Source organism: Rhinolophus sinicus, linkage group LG06, assembly GCF_036562045.2.
Source record: "Rhinolophus sinicus isolate RSC01 linkage group LG06, ASM3656204v1, whole genome shotgun sequence".
NCBI classification, from domain to species: domain Eukaryota; kingdom Metazoa; phylum Chordata; class Mammalia; order Chiroptera; family Rhinolophidae; genus Rhinolophus; species Rhinolophus sinicus.
In genome coordinates, this window is record NC_133756.1 from 13540942 (window position 1) to 13556958 (window position 16017).

The following is a 16017-nucleotide window of genomic DNA, read 5'->3' on the forward strand; positions in this document are numbered from 1 at the left end:
ATGAAGTGTCTCTGTTTTTATCAAAAGCCAACCCTCCATTTATGTTCCAGATCCCATTTCCTCTCATCCTCTTAAGAACTTTACAAGTATTCCCCTTCTAATCGGTTGCATCAACATTCTCACTACTCCATCATCTCCTATCAAAACAAACATACAAAACCCCAAACAACCCCCCCCCCCCACACACACACACACAACCCTCTTAATCCCACATCTATCCCTCTGCTATAGCCTGTTTCTCTGCTCTCCTTCACAGGAAAACTTATTTTAATAGTTGTCTACAGTCACTGCCTCCTCATTTCCTCACAGGATCGCCTCATTCCAATAGGGTTTTCTGCTCACAGCTCCATTGAGATTACTCCCGAATTCCTATTTCCGGCACTGGCTTCTTCTTGGAACTCCACACTTACATATACAGTTACCTGGAGGCCATCTCTACATGGTTATCAATCAGATATTTCAAACTGTTAAGTTTGAAATAGTCTGGCTAAAATAGAATGTCACCTCTTGCCAACCTGCTCCTCTTTTTGTCTTCCCCAAACTAGTAAATGGCATTTCCATCATCTAGTTGCTCGAGCCAAATATCCTTGAAATTATCCTTGATGCCTCCATTTCCTTTACAATCACGTCCAATGCATCAGTTAGTTCTGCTGGACCATATCCCAAACCCACCTACCGTGCTTAATGCCACCACTCTTCCTCCAGCTCAAGTCGCCATTACTTCTTACCTGGAACATTGCAACAGCCTGCTCATCTGTCTTCCTGTTTCTACTCTTGCTCTACTTCAGCTTATTCGCCACACAGACGTCAGAGTGAGCGTTTTAAAACATAAAACAGCCTTCCACTGAGTGGAGGGTGCCTTACACAGCTATGCAGGATCTGGCTCCTGCCACTGCTCTGTTTATCTGTTATGACTTTTCCCTTTTCCACTACACTCCAATCACACCGGTCAGTGTCCCACGCCAAGTAGGTGCCTTCTGTCCTGGTTTGATGTCTCCTGTCTCTCCAGTAATCTGCCATGTTTATTCTCCTCTAAATAATTATTAAAGATTACCAAGTTGATCAGGCTTTAAAATTGCTGACAGACAAAAGATATTTGGGTATCATAACTGAATTTATGTTAAAGCTTTTTCACAATTATTTTATAATTAGAAGGAATGTATTCTTAAAAATTAAATACCAATATATAGTCTATTTACATACAAGTTTTTAGTATTACATCACTTAAGTAAAGATGAGCTACCAGTCTATAGATTAGGTTGGTACAAAAGTAATTGTGGTTTTTGCAATTATTTTTAACCTTTTAAACCACAATTACTTTTGCACCAACCTAATAAAACTAATTCAGGAAGCCATGATAAATAAAAAGCAGGCTGCAAGATCGTTAATAAATCAATATTTAAAAGCAACCAATGCAATTTAGGAAAAGATATGCTAGTAATGACAAAAAAATGAAAGCCAGACTTAATGGCAAAGCAAAATGAACAAAATGATTAATAAACTTAACTGGGCAGAAAGGCATCAAAATAATATGCAACTTTAGACAATGAAAAAGGAACTTCTGAAAAGAAATATTCAAAATTCCAGGCACAAACTAGTGGAACTTGGAAAGCAGCACCCAAACAAGAAAAGGAGACAACTACCTCGCAAAATGCTTAATTTTTAAGCATCACCATACATTACTTAGTGGATTAGAAAATTGTCCCTGTATCAATTCCTAAATGAATAGAACACAGCATGTGAGAATTCCACACTTTTCAAAGCATTCTAATAATAATGGCCACATTTCAGAGTATATATTATGATATGTAGCTATAATTTTTAAGTAACTAGTTTTGTTTTATTCCCTTTCCCTTTCCTATGTTTCTTCTCTGGGAGTCCCTACTCCAGCTAACAGTAACAAATCAGAAACCTGAAATCCTCCTTAATTGTCTGTCTCCCTTGCTCTCCACATCCAATAGGTTATCAAATTCTACCAGTTCCTCCTCTAAAATGATGACCATCTCCTCTTCTCTTCCATTGCCTCGGTTCCTATTCTGAGTTTAAGATTTCATTATTTTTCACCTTGACCAGTAAAAACAGTTATTTAATTCCTGTCTGATCTCACTCCTTTCCAATCTATACTTCGTTATTAATTTTCTAAAATACAAATAAGATAAAACTTGTCCCCACCTCATTTAAAAGTCTTCACAGATCAAGCCCTAAACTGTATCCAAACATCATAAGGATGTTACAGTCTTGCATATCTCTGGTCTTACCCCTCTTTCTCTATTGAGGAGATTCCTATTTATTTCTCTATTATGGTGAAGGAGAAACGTTACTTTGCAATAATATCCCCAAGCAGAATACAGTACTATCTCTACCTCCTATTTCTGTGCCTGTCACAGAGTATCAGAGCTAAATATTACTAAGCCAATCAGTAATTCCTGGGTCTTGGCACACAGCAAGCGCTCAAAAAAAAAAGAGAGAGAGAGAGAGAGAGAAAAGTTTGTCCTTTTTCCAAATTCAGAAATAGTTATACAATGAGAGAAAAATTACAGATATTAAGAAGTCAATACTTAAATGCATGCTTTCATCAAAACAGTTTTGACATAGAGATGATACTTAGATACAGACGTGTGTAATAAGGCACTCACCCTTCACCCTAGAAGAGGGAGAAAGATGCAAATGGACAGTGCCATGTTGGACAACTGTAGTTCCGTGTGGCTGAAGCAGAAGGGGGTATGATAAGAGAAGTAAAATGTGGTCACTGTCAGTGGCTACACTTCTTACTGTAACGGAGAACGCAGATCTACAATACGCAGGAAGTCAATGAGCAGAGCAGCAGAGGTGACGGATGGAAGAGAGAATATGGCCTGAGAACCTTGGTTCTGGAGGCCCATTTATACCTGTGCTTTTCATATGGCTTGGTTGTTCAACCTCCCTAGCAATGAAAAGAATCGTAAGTATCTCAGATGTAGAGACAAAAGAAAAGACGTTAGAGAAAATATGATTTTAGTGTCAAGTGGAAGAGCAAGCCTGATTTAATATCAGACAAGACAAATCATCCCACCTCAGAAACTACGCTTAAGCATAAAGCGATTTTAGCTTTAAAGATTTCTGCTAAGGTTTTTAGTTTTCACAAACCTCAAATTTTATTTAAAATCTAAACTCTGAATTTTATATTTTTCTATTTAATTCAACTAATATTATTAAAAATAGCACTATAAAAATGGTAAGAATGCATACCTTCCAGAAATGGCTACACATTTTAAGGACATTTAAGTAAGATAATATAATACAAAATGTCTAGTATGGAGCCTAACACAGAACAAATTCATTAAATAGGTTTTTCTTTCTTTCGTTTCTTAATAATAATCTCTAGTGTAGTTGAACTATTATAGAAATATTTTTAAATATTTAAAAAGCAAAACTTCCAACCCCCTGTCATGACCTGGAAAATTCATGTTAATGACAATAAGGACATTATGGCTAAAAGAAAAGAATAACGAGTGATCTAATTAGTGATGAGAAATTCCTTAAATTCCATCCTTGCTACAGCTTTGAATCCCTCTACCTCCAAGATAGGAGGGTAAAAACATATTTACCACTAGGCTGCATAGTCAATGAACTGAAAACTGGTCAAGGAGTTAAGAGGTTTAATTAAATATTTATCCCTGGATCCACCAATACCTTGCTCTGCTCTCTCTGACAAGTTAGTTTCTCTGTATGTTAATTAATTTCTCTATCTGTAGAATGGCTGTGGGAAGGAAGAGAGACACTTATTACCCTGTAAAGTACTGAGATTTTTAAACTATTAACAAGTTAGGCTACATTGTAAGAAAAGTAGGATAGTCAGATACTTTTTTTTTCCTTATTAAAATATCTCAGGGTTGGACGGTACCTTATAGCAAGTACCACAGGTTTAATTTAACTAAGCTTCAATATCCACAGAAATAAAGAAGATGGATATTTGCTACATTCGGTCCCATGTAAACACTGAATATAAATATAGTTTTTAACTAACCAGGTTAAGCCATAAAATCAAAAGATACTAAAAAAAAAAACCATAACATGTTGTTATGGACTGATCTGTGTTCTCACAAAATCGGTATGTTAAGTCCTAACCTCCAATGTGACTATTTGGAGACAGGACTTTTAAAAAACTAACTAAGGTTAAATGAGGTCATGGGGTGGGGTCTTAATCTGATAGGACTGGTGTCCTTACAAGAAGAGGAAGAGACACCAGAGATATCGCTCTCTGTCTCTGTCTCTCTCTCTCCTTCCACAAACGCATACAGAGAATTGGCGAGGTGAGGACACAGAAAGAAGGTGCTGTCTGTGAGCCAAAGATAGAGGCCTCACCAGAAACCAGCCCTGCTGACATCTTGATCTTGGATTTCCAGCTTCAGAAACTGTGAGAAAATAAATTTCTGTTGTTTTCAGCTGCCCAGCCTGTGGTATTTTGTTATGGCAGCCCTCCCTGACTAATACACATGGTCATAGGACAAATGAAGCTGCAGCAATGCTCTGAGAGTACTTTGTGCAACGTTAGTCAGTTTTCTAGTTGCCCTAAAGAAATTTCACTCTTTCTTTGACCACAGTCTGATTGGTGGTAAAATAGAGCAGAACAAAACAAAACACTGAATTGAAAGTTAAAATTTTATTCTGTTTTGAATCTCAACTCTGTTTTTCCCTTAAAGACTACTTTTCCTTAAAGACTTTAGGCACTGAGCCTAAATTTCCTTATCAGTAAAACAGGAATGGTAATCCCAGTGCTACTTGCTTCACTAGGTTGTTGTGAAGAACAAATGAAAAAATGGCTTTAAAAGTGTATAATACAGATAATCGGGATTATTAAGGACAAATTTGCTGTTCACCACCTTTGTTAGAGGCAAAACTCAGACCGTGAATAATAATGTACATACTTACACAAAGGACATTAGAATCTCCTGTTACTAGTTGGCCCCTAAGGATTCTAATATTTATAATTTGAGTAACGACTCTAGGAATATCTGCTAGAACTACTTCTACTTTACTTCTCCCTTTGGCTTCCTCTCACTGTTGACTGGGACTTTTAAAAATTAGGGTAATGTTATCTTTTGAGGGGGTAAGTGAACGTGCCTGTATTTATTTCAAAACACAGTAATGAAGGACAGAGAAGGAAGAATAACCTGAATTCTTCCGTTTTCCAGAGCCCTGAAACATTAAGAGAGTAGTCTCTCATATCCTCTGTGATTTCTGAGAAAAGTGTGTGAGAGCACAGACTAGCAACATCTAAAGCAGAGCTGTCCAACAGAACTTTATGTGATGATGGAAAAGTTCTAGATCTACACTGTTTAATGGGTAGCCAGCCACCAGCAACATGTGGTTTATTCAGCACTTGAAATGTGGCTAGTGTGACTCAAGAGTTGTATTTTTAATTGTATTTAATTTTTATTAAATTTAAAAAGACACATGTGTCCAGTGGCTACTGTACTAGATAGTGCAGATCTAGCAAATGTAAAAACTCTGATATTTCTAGAATCCCTTGAAAGAAAGAAAATATGTAATAGAAAAATCTGCAAGGCTATGGAAGCATCCTTTCAAAATGTGACAAAACAATCAGAGCAAGTCACACTTTGAAGCAAAGAAAAGTAGAAAAAAATTCTTCATATATTATATCAAAAATTCAGTTGTAAATTATTGCTTATATATTAAAATAGCAATAAAAATTATTAACATTAAATAGCAGTATTTTTAAGCTGTTTACTATGTGCATGACATTGTGCTAAGAATTTCAACAACACCATCCTGTCGAGTCCTCCCCAGTACGACACCACTTAGTACGATATCATTACCCCTTTTTACAAATGAGGAAATAACACGCAGGGAGGTTGAAGAAGCTTCTAAAAGGTTACAGTCAGTAGGAAAGGCAGGATTTGAACACAAACTATGCGCTTAACAAGACTGTCTCTCTCCTCAAAACAAACAAACTCATGAGAAAGAACCCTTACAAATGCTTCTAACATGGAATACCCACCTTGGGAAGAACTACAACCAGATGTGACTGTGGATAGTCTATCCATTTCACTGCAGTAAAAACTAAAGCACTGATGTTTATTAGCTTGATCTGGACACTGACTAAGATTAGGCACAGTCTGGGATTTCATGAGGTAAAAATTAAACAGAGGATGCCCATAGGTAGCATGTTTTAAATATTCCCAGAGCTTGGAAAACACAAAGGTAGTAATGCAGGCTTACATGCACATACCAATGAGAGAGAGAGAGGGTGGGGAGGAAGGGAGGAAGGGAACAGGGAAGGAGGATGCTTCCCCCAGAAATGAAAACTAGAAAATATAAAAAAGAAGCATCAAATGTACTTCTGAAAACCCATTAAGACAGAACCCTTTCAGTGTTAGATAACTGTGGTTTTAATAAACTGTAATCCTACGGCGATAAGCACAGAGATCAAAATGGAAATGCTGGGAGCAGAACAATTGCCTCCTCTGTGTCATGGAGGACACACGTCAGAGGAGGCAGAAGACAGACACGGGACTGGTCTCATGTCCATAGGGACATGCCACATAGGGATGTGCCACTGATTAGCCACTCCGTCCTATTAACAAGTATTCCTAGCGCCGCTCAGCTGGTCCTTTGCCTCCAGCTCTCCTTCATTTACTTTGCTGCCGTTAGAGATAAATGTGATGAGATGGTAATACTCCTCTGGGATTGGGGGGAGGGGAAGCAAGCTAGGCAATTACTTTCTCAAAGAGAGCAATAAATCCTGTCTTCTGCGTGCAGCAGATGTGAACAAAGAAGACGAAGCAGATCTCTCCTTGGTGATCATGCCTCCCCCACTCCCTCTATAGCAATTATACATCTCTGCACGTGCACAGAGAAGAACCACCAGAGAACATCAATATTTCCTTTAACAAGCAAAGCAGCTAGCAATGAGTAGCTAATGAAAACGCACAGAAGCCATAATTCCCTTTGTCTTACAGGCTGTCCTAGTAGACTTCAGCTGTGTATAAGACTTACCCTTTCCAGAGGCTTACAGAAGTGTGATCCAGAGCATAAGAGAAGCTGATGCCTTTAGGGTGCTTCTAGCCCATGCTTCTTGAACAGGGGAGAAGTTTATTCGTACCAATGGTGCCACATCATACTTCCAGGCAGGCATATATGGATCTGATGTCATGAAATAAGTAGCCTGCACCACCACCACCACCACCACCATCCTCCTTCTCATTTGGGTCAGCACTTTTCAGAAGTAGACTTTTATGTTCAAATCTAGGTCCTATACTCTGAATGAGATACAGACACACCATCTCATTAAAAGGAAAGCAAGAGGATAGTGAGGGTTTAAGAAACTAGGGAGGTTTAACCAGGGGAAACAGCAGAGATGTGTGCAAGTATCTGGAGTGTTCTCCTATACAGGAGAGATGAGATTTGCTTTATTTGTTCAATATGACCCCAAGGGAGAGAACTAGGACTAGTTGGTGGAAGCTACAGATAGATAGGATTCAGCTTATTACTAGGAGCTTTCTGGCAGCCAGAGGTATCCAACAGTGTAAGGAACTCTCTGGGAAGGAAAGATACAAATCTGCCATCATTGAGGGTACGGAAGCAGAGGTGAGATAACCTGGTGGAAATATTAAACCATCAGGGGGAACAGAAAGGCCCTGCAAACCCGAGATCCTGTCATTTTAGAGGGTATGGTTTCGTCCTTACTACACTGTGCAACTTTAGGTTTGTGGCGTGGACAGTGCACATCCCTACAACACCACCTTTCTCTCTAAAGGCTTACAGAAGGGTGACATGGGGCAGAACAAATTAACATCATCATCATCACCTTCTTTCCCTTCTGCTTCCTCATTTACCTGCCACTCACTGGCAGGCACTTTCCATACCTGATCTCTGACTTTTGAAAGTCAATTTCCAGCTACGTGACTGTGAGACTCTGAGCCAGTAACACATCATCTTTGGTTTTTAACTTTCCTCAGTTGTAAAATGAAGTGTTGAACGTGATCTATAAGGCCCCTTTCAGGTTCTATCACATTATAAGTCTATGGGGCAGTAGCAGCAGGGGCCCAGCTCAATTATTTCCTCTGTATCCCCTACAACTTAACGTGGCAGATACTCTGAAATATCTTCCACCTTTGAAATAATGAACAATGGGTGCTGCCTTTATTTTACGCAGTAACTATAGTCCCAAAAAGTTAAGTGTAAATGGAATTTTTTAATAAAAAATGAAGTATATTTTGAGCACACCAGGATGGTTAGTTGAAATTATAGTTGGTTATTGAAATTATAGATGGTTAGTTATAAAAATAAATCCAATGTCTGCTTTGAAGTAACTTGTTCTACAAATTCGAATTTTATATATTGGATTTTCTCCTATACTACTTTGTCTTCCACTCAAATCAACTATGTCAAAGCCACATTGGAGACCTTTCCTTTGTGCTTGGTAATCAGTCTATTGGTATACCAGAACTACAGGTTTGGAAAGAATGTTAAAACTCATTTAATTCAATGCCTCCTCCTCCTCCTCCCTCCAATTCCAACAATCCTAGCTAATGCTTGAAGCTTCTTTCTACCATCTCTACCAAGTCTTTGCTTATACTTCCAGTGAGGAAGATCCCACATCTCCCCAGGAAGTTCCTTTCACTCTTGGCAGTGGATCTTGGTCTTAGGGAAGTAGTTCTCAATAAGTTTTGTATCTCAATACCCATGAGGCAATCCCAGCATACTTCCATCAGTAATAGTAGTTTCATATAAAACCAAATTTCTAATAGAGGTTCTCTCTCTCTCTCTCTCTCTCTCTCTCTCTCTCTCTCTCGATGGAATAGCAAGCATACTCCCTAATTACTCAGACTAATTACTCTAAGCTTAAGGGTGCTTTTATCAAATATCCCCAGATTTCCCTCCTTTATTATGAAGACTTTGAAGCCAGACTGCCTGGGTTCAGATCTGGTTCTATCTCTTACTAGTCGTATAACCTTAGCCAAGTAACTTGACCCCTGTGTCTTGGTTTCCTCATCGGCAAAATAAAGACAATACAGCAATTACCTCATATACCCTGTTTCCCCCAAAATAAGATCTAGCCGGACAATCAGCTCTAATATGTCTTTTTGGAGCAAAAATTAATATAAGACCCGGTATTATATTATGACATGATATGATATGATATGATATATGATATGATATGATGTTGCAGAAAACGGCGAGGACCGAGAAACTCAAGCGGCACGCAGAGATCAGGGAGAACACAGCTTTATTTCAACAGCGGGCTCAACAGGATCGTTCCCAAAGACTGAGCACTTGCCCGGGTCGGGCATTTTGGTTATATAGCGTCGGGCTTTTGGGTTTGGGGGGTTTGCAGCGCTAGGGTATTGGTTAAAGCTGGCCGGGGTGCCGGGAAGGTCTCTAACGGCTGTGGTCGCTAGATACTGATCTGACGGGAAAGCCCCTAATAGCCGTTATCGCCGGTGACTACTCTAACGTGCCGGGAAAGTTCCTAGTGGCTATGGTCACTGGGAACTGCTCTAACAATAAGACCCGGTATTATATTATGATATGATATGATATGATATGATATGATATGATATGATATGATATATGATATGATATGACATGATATAAGACCCGGTCTTCTATTACAGTAAAATAAGACCAGGTCTTATATTAATTTTTGCTCCAAAAGACACATTAGAACTGATTGTCCAGCTAGGTCTTATTTTCGGGAAAACATGGTAGTTGCTGGATTAAATTGGATATACATAAAGCACTAAGAACAGTACCTGGCACATAGTAGACACTCCATCAATGCTAATTTGTACTGTTGCTTCCTTCTCCTTCGCCATCATCATCATTATCATCACGCCCTGCTACTACTTAGGAAACTACCTTACTACAGGCCCAGAATGTTCCCTTGATAATTTCTTTCCATTGGATTTCTACGTTCCTTCTTTCTCAAGTCAAAGCATTCTTGACATTTCATCTCTTCAACATAACTCTCTGACAACATGGATTAAAGTGGAACTTTCTCCTTAGCATACCTACTATACGGCCTGTTTATATTACGTTATGATGCGTGCTCGGGCTTCATCAATTCAGGTTCCTTTTCTCTTCCTATCTCTATTCAAAACCCACCTCCTAGCGCAGGGATTGGAAAACTTTTTCTGTAAAGGGCCAAGTGGCCCTTTTATGAGACATATGGTTTCTGTTGGAACTATTCAACTTTGCCACTCTAGCATGAGACCAGCAAGAGAAAACATATTAACAATGAACATGGCTATGTGCCAATAAATCTGTATTTACAAAAAACAGGCAGCAGACAGGATTTGGCCTATGGGCCATCGGTTGCCAAATACCTGAACTTGAGGAATCCTTCCCTAAATAATTCTGCCTGGCTGTGATCATCCCATTTCAAGCATGTACTGTATTCATTTGCATATATTTATAAGCTTTTAAGTATTTTTATGTGGTCATTCTCCGACTTAACGTACAGATCCTTTAAGAAAGCTGTTCTTTCATTCTTTAAACAAAATGTACCTAAGCCTAGGAGTAACGCAGGGTATTAAGGATACAAAGACAAATAAGTCCCAGACTATGCTCACAAAGAACTCACAGATTAGTAGGACAGAGAGTAATTCAAATGTACAATCATAATATAAAATTTTGGACTAACAGAGATTCGTTATACAAAGTGCTCTGGGAAAACAGAATGGAACGATTAACTTTGCTTCAGGAGCTGAGGAAAACTTCATAGAAGTGATGAAGCTGAGCCAGGATTATCAGAAGAAAGATGAATAGGCATTTTAGGCAAAGGGAATATGGTACAAAGGTACTAAGGCATGGAAATGAACAGTGTTCAGAGAGCAGCAAGCAGTTTATTATAGATGTAAAAGGGTACGGTAAGTTACAGAGACAAATGACAGGAACTGAGTGAGATGAGACTAGAAAAGTAGGTAAGCAACCTGTGAAGCGCCTCGTTTGCCATACTAATACAATGTTACATTACACATCGAAGTGTTTGGTGTCATCTAAAGGATTATGTTAGACATTCAATATCTATCAAGATCTGGCTTATTTTAATGGTATTTTACATCTATAAAGGGGTTTTAACTTTTTTTCACACTTTTACATACATTATTTCCAATGTTCATACAGCTTCCATACTTACATGTCTACTAAGTTCTGATACAAATTATGAACCTGTGATGTAGTGAGAAGGGAAAGATTTAGAGGCAAAAGATCGAGGACTAAAATCTTGCCATTCATAGTAACAAGATTTTGATAAGTCTCTTTTTTTTAATGATGGAATAATGTATATTTAATGTTAAAACTTTACAAAATACTTCTATATCTCTATAATAATTGTTTCTTGATTGAGGGTGGTCACTGGCAACAATAATTTTCAATGTGCTATGCTATGACTACAGAATATATAAGATATTTGACTGTTCATACTTTCTGCTTGATAAATGTTATGTAAAAGAATAAATGAATCCTTAGTATATAAACCCCTAAACATAATCTACCTTATTTACATTTTTAAGCATAATATTTCCATCCTACTCCCAAGTTAAACCTTCAAATACTAAGCCACTATTGTGAATATAGGAGACCCTTAATAAGTGCTTGCTGAAATGATTTGCATCTGAAAATATTCCACGATGTATTTGGAGCAATGTCTCCAAAAGGGCATTGTGAAGAATTCTTTCTCTGCAGCGTGATCCTCAAGTATGAGTTCCAGAATCACATACAATGGTGACACATCTACACTGTATTACCCTTTTGGAGACTTTAAAAGTGTTAGTTTATTTGGGCTTTGGTACTTTTTTTTTTAATTAAAGTTTATTGGGGTGACTATTGTTAGTAAAGTTACATAGATTTCAGGTGTATAATTCTGTATTACATCATCTATAAATCCCATTGTGTGTTCACCACCCAGAGTCAGTTCTCCTTCCATCACCATATAATTTGATCACCGTTAGCCTCATCTACCACCCCCCCACACCTCTTACCCTCTGGTAACCACTAAACTATTGTCTGTGTCTATGAGTTTTTGTTTCTCATTTGTTTGTCTTGTTCTTTTGTTGTTTTTGGTTTATATACCACATATCAGTGAAATCATATGGTTCTCTGCTTTTTCTGTCTGACTTATTTTGCTTAGCATTATAATCTCAAGATCCATCCATGTTGTCACCAATGGTCTTATTTCATCTTTTCTTACCGCCGAATAGTATTCCATGAATAAGTCTCTTAATCCCTCATTGTTTCCATAAAATAGGAATAGCTATAGTACTTACTTCGTAAAATAACTGTAAAGACAGTATGAGATAATTATGTGAACGATTCTTTGCAAACTATAAAGAGCTGTATAAATGATACATGAGATTTGTTAAAATTGCAGGATAAGTTGGCAAGGGTGAGATTCTTTTACTCACTCTAATCACTTTTTGCAACACATACATTCATACACAGCCTAGTAGAGGATAACTCTCTATTATGCATAAACATAGATTCTGACCTTTTCGAGGATCTGATTTTTGCATGGTACCATCAGCTATACCAAATAGGAAATCGTTCCTCTTTAGCAGGATGGAGAAATCTAGAAGCAAAAGATAGAAAAAAATTATAAATGTGAACAACTATAGATCAAAGAAGACATGCAGTGAAATTCAGTTTTTATCAGAGGAAAGCAGCAGTCTGGACTCGCAGACTTGGTTCCCAAGGGCAGCAATTTGGTTAGGTTTTCAATTTCCAGGATCAGTCCCTCAGCTTTGTGGGTTCAGAATCCCGATTCTGTTAAAAACAGAACAGATTTTTTGAGGGCAGGTCTATAGGTCATTAAACAACGATGGACAAACTAGAATGTTAATTTATTAATTTACTGTGAAAAATATAACAGCCACATGAACTAAAATATTGTACACTAAAAACTACAAAGCACTGCTAAAGGAAATTAAAGAAACCATAAATAAACAGAAAGACATCCCATGTTCATGAATTAGAAGACTAAAACTGTTAAGATGACAATTATACCCAAAGTGATCTACAGATTCAATGCAATCCCTATCAAAATCACAATGATGTTTTTTGCAGAAATATAAAAAAGCCATCCTAAAATTCATATGGAATTTCAAAGGACCTTGAATAGTTTAAACAATCTTGAAAATGAAAAGACAAAGTTGGAGGACTCATGCTTCCTGATTTCAAAACTTACTACAAAGCTACAGTAATTAAAACAGTGTGGCACTGGCATAAGGACAGACATAGACCAATGGAATAGAACAGAGGGCCCAGAAATAAACCCTAACATGTACAGTCAAACAATTTTCAACAAAGGTGCCAAGGCCATTCATGGGAAAAGGATGCTTTTTTCAACAAATGGGAAACCCTGGATACCTATATGCAAATGAAGTAGAAACTTTACCTTACACAATATACAAAAATTAACTTAAAATACATCAAGGAACTAAACATAAGAGGTAAAATTATAAAACTTTTATGAGAAAACATAGGGGAAAATCTTCATGACACTGGATTTGACAATGATTCTTGGATAGTATCTAAATCACAGTCAACTACAAAAAAACCCCCAGATAAACTGGATTTCATTAAAATAAACATTTGTGCATCAAAGGACACTATCATGAGGGTCAAGAGACAACCCACAGAGTGGGAGAGGACACTGGCAGGTCATATACCTGATAAGGGATTAATATCTATACATAAAGAACTCGTACAATTCAACAAAAAATCTTTAAACAACCCAACTCATAAATGGCCAAGTGACTTTCATAGACATTTCTCCATTTATCTGTACAGAGGGCCAATAAGCAAATGAAAATATACTCAACATCATTAATCATTAGGGAGCTGCAAATCAAAATCACAATGAGATACCACTTCACACCCATTTGGATGGCTATTATAAAAACAAACAAACAAACAAACAAACAAAAATAGTAAGTATTGTTGAGGATGTGAAGAAATTAGAACCCTTGAGAATTGCTAAGGGGAATGAAAAACAGTGCACCTGTTGTGGAAAATCTCAAAAAGTTAAACACAGAATTACCATATGATCTAACAACTCCACTCCTGGGTACATACCCAAAATAATTGAAAGCAAGAACTGAAACAGATACTTGTTTGTAGCAGCATTATTCACAAGAGCCAAAGGGTAGAAACAATCCAAGTGTCCATAAATAAATGAACAGATAAACAAATACGGTATATACATACAATGGAATATTATTCAGCTCTAAAAAGGAATGCAATTCTGATACTTACTACAACATGGATGAATCTTAAAAACATTATGCTCAGTGAAATAAACCAAAAACAAAAGGTCAAATATTGTATGATTCCACTTACATTTGGTGACTAGAATATGCAAATTCATAGAGATGGAAATTAGAACAGAGGTTACCAGGCGCTGAGCAGAGCGAGTCATGGAGAGTTATGATTTAATGGGTTCAGAGTCTCTGTTTGGGATGATGAAAAAGTTCTAAAGATGGATAGTGTTGAGGGTCACATAACATTGTAAATGTACTTAATACGTTAAAATGGTTAAAATGGTGGATTTTATGTTATGTATATTTTACCAGAAAAGAAAAGAAACAGGCAACAGGCAGATTTGCACCAGGGTTTAACAGTCCCATGCAACCATCTCACAATAGGAATACAAAAAGCTTCAGAGGGACTTTCAAGAAATTAACTCCTGAAGTTAACAGCATTCCCTTTCCTGGCTAATCCTAGATGTAACCTGCTGTCAACTTTCTTTATGACCTCCCATTTAGCATGTTTCCAAGCTGGTATCTTCTGATAAACACATCCTTTCTTTGGATAACATTACTCTCTTTATGTATATAGCAAGTGGTGCAGATAGGCTTTCGATTTGAATATTAACTCTGGACTAGCTGTGGAAACTTAGACAAGTTACTAAATGTCTCTGGGCCTCAATTTCTGTGTCTTTACAGCAGAAATAATAGTGTCTACTCCAAAGGGATTTTGAGGATGGAATGGCATTATCTATTTTAATGAATTAATATAAATAAGTATCTGACAGCTAGGGGGTTCCTCTCCACCTCCCTAACTTTTTGTCATAGTACTGACCACTCATGAAGTCAGTTCTCTGTACCTCGGCTCCAGGGCACCCGTAAGATACAGTCACCACCACAGCTCTCTGAGGTTTGGAGGGCGGGCCTTGCTAGTATCTCTATCCGAAACTTCTCAAAGGCCAACGTCCAAATGACCAAAAGCAAATGTAGACAAATTCATTTTCTGCCTATCTCACAAACCTCTCCTTATATACTTCTATCCTCCCTGAGGCCAGAGACTGTCATAGACTTATTTTATATTCCACAAATTGCCTAGCAGAAAAAGAAATAACTTTCTCAATTTTTTAAATTGAATTTTCAACAATTCTAAGTTTTTTATAACAGGATCTTGCATAAATTTCCAAGTACACAAGTTCTACTTCTATACTTGTAGTACAAAAATAGTAAGTATGGTTCTTTTGCAGCGACAAGAAACTAAGAAAAATATATAAGGTGTTACCGGGTGTGATAATGACCATTTCAAAGCCTACTACATGATAACTGGCATGTACTAAAAGTGTCACAAATAACAGAGTAAGTCCAATATCCCACTATGAAAAAATTCAATAATGAAACTGACCCAATATAAGAAAAAATTGTATTACACAAATCAGAAAAAGATCTATTTAATCTCCACTTAAAAAGCAAAACATCAAATCACATAATGATCAGAGAATAGCATCAAATCAAAAATCACATTCCTGATTTTACTCCTAGACCACAGTGGTCAGACATTCAATTTCACCTTGTCTGACTGACCTAAACTTCTTCAACTACACCAGTTAGGATTATCATCAGTATATATTTACTAAACATGTCTAGGCATAAAACTGGAATTAGGAGACAAAGAACCATAACAGAACAAAGAAATTGAAAGATTACAAGGAAAGGCTAGAATCACTTTGTTAAATAAACTTTCATATTGTTAACTTATGGAAATAATTATGCT

General features: G+C 37.3%; 1 protein-coding gene across 11 annotated transcripts in view; it reads right to left on the minus strand.

Annotated features, from left to right (window-relative positions):
- Positions 1-16017, minus strand: part of SCMH1 (Scm polycomb group protein homolog 1) — a 145173-nt gene that overhangs the window by 106336 nt on the left and 22820 nt on the right. For 9 of the 11 annotated variants that reach the window (XM_019737146.2, XM_074334515.1, XM_019737138.2 and 6 more), the window contains one exon: positions 12494-12574. In XM_019737146.2, the coding sequence (XP_019592705.1) occupies positions 12494-12518 (25 nt within the window). In that variant the 5' untranslated portion in view covers positions 12519-12574. Of the gene's footprint in view, positions 1-12493; positions 12575-16017 lie in introns of those variants that run through there. The other 2 variants (XM_019737142.2, XM_074334516.1) reach the window with 2 other exon arrangements.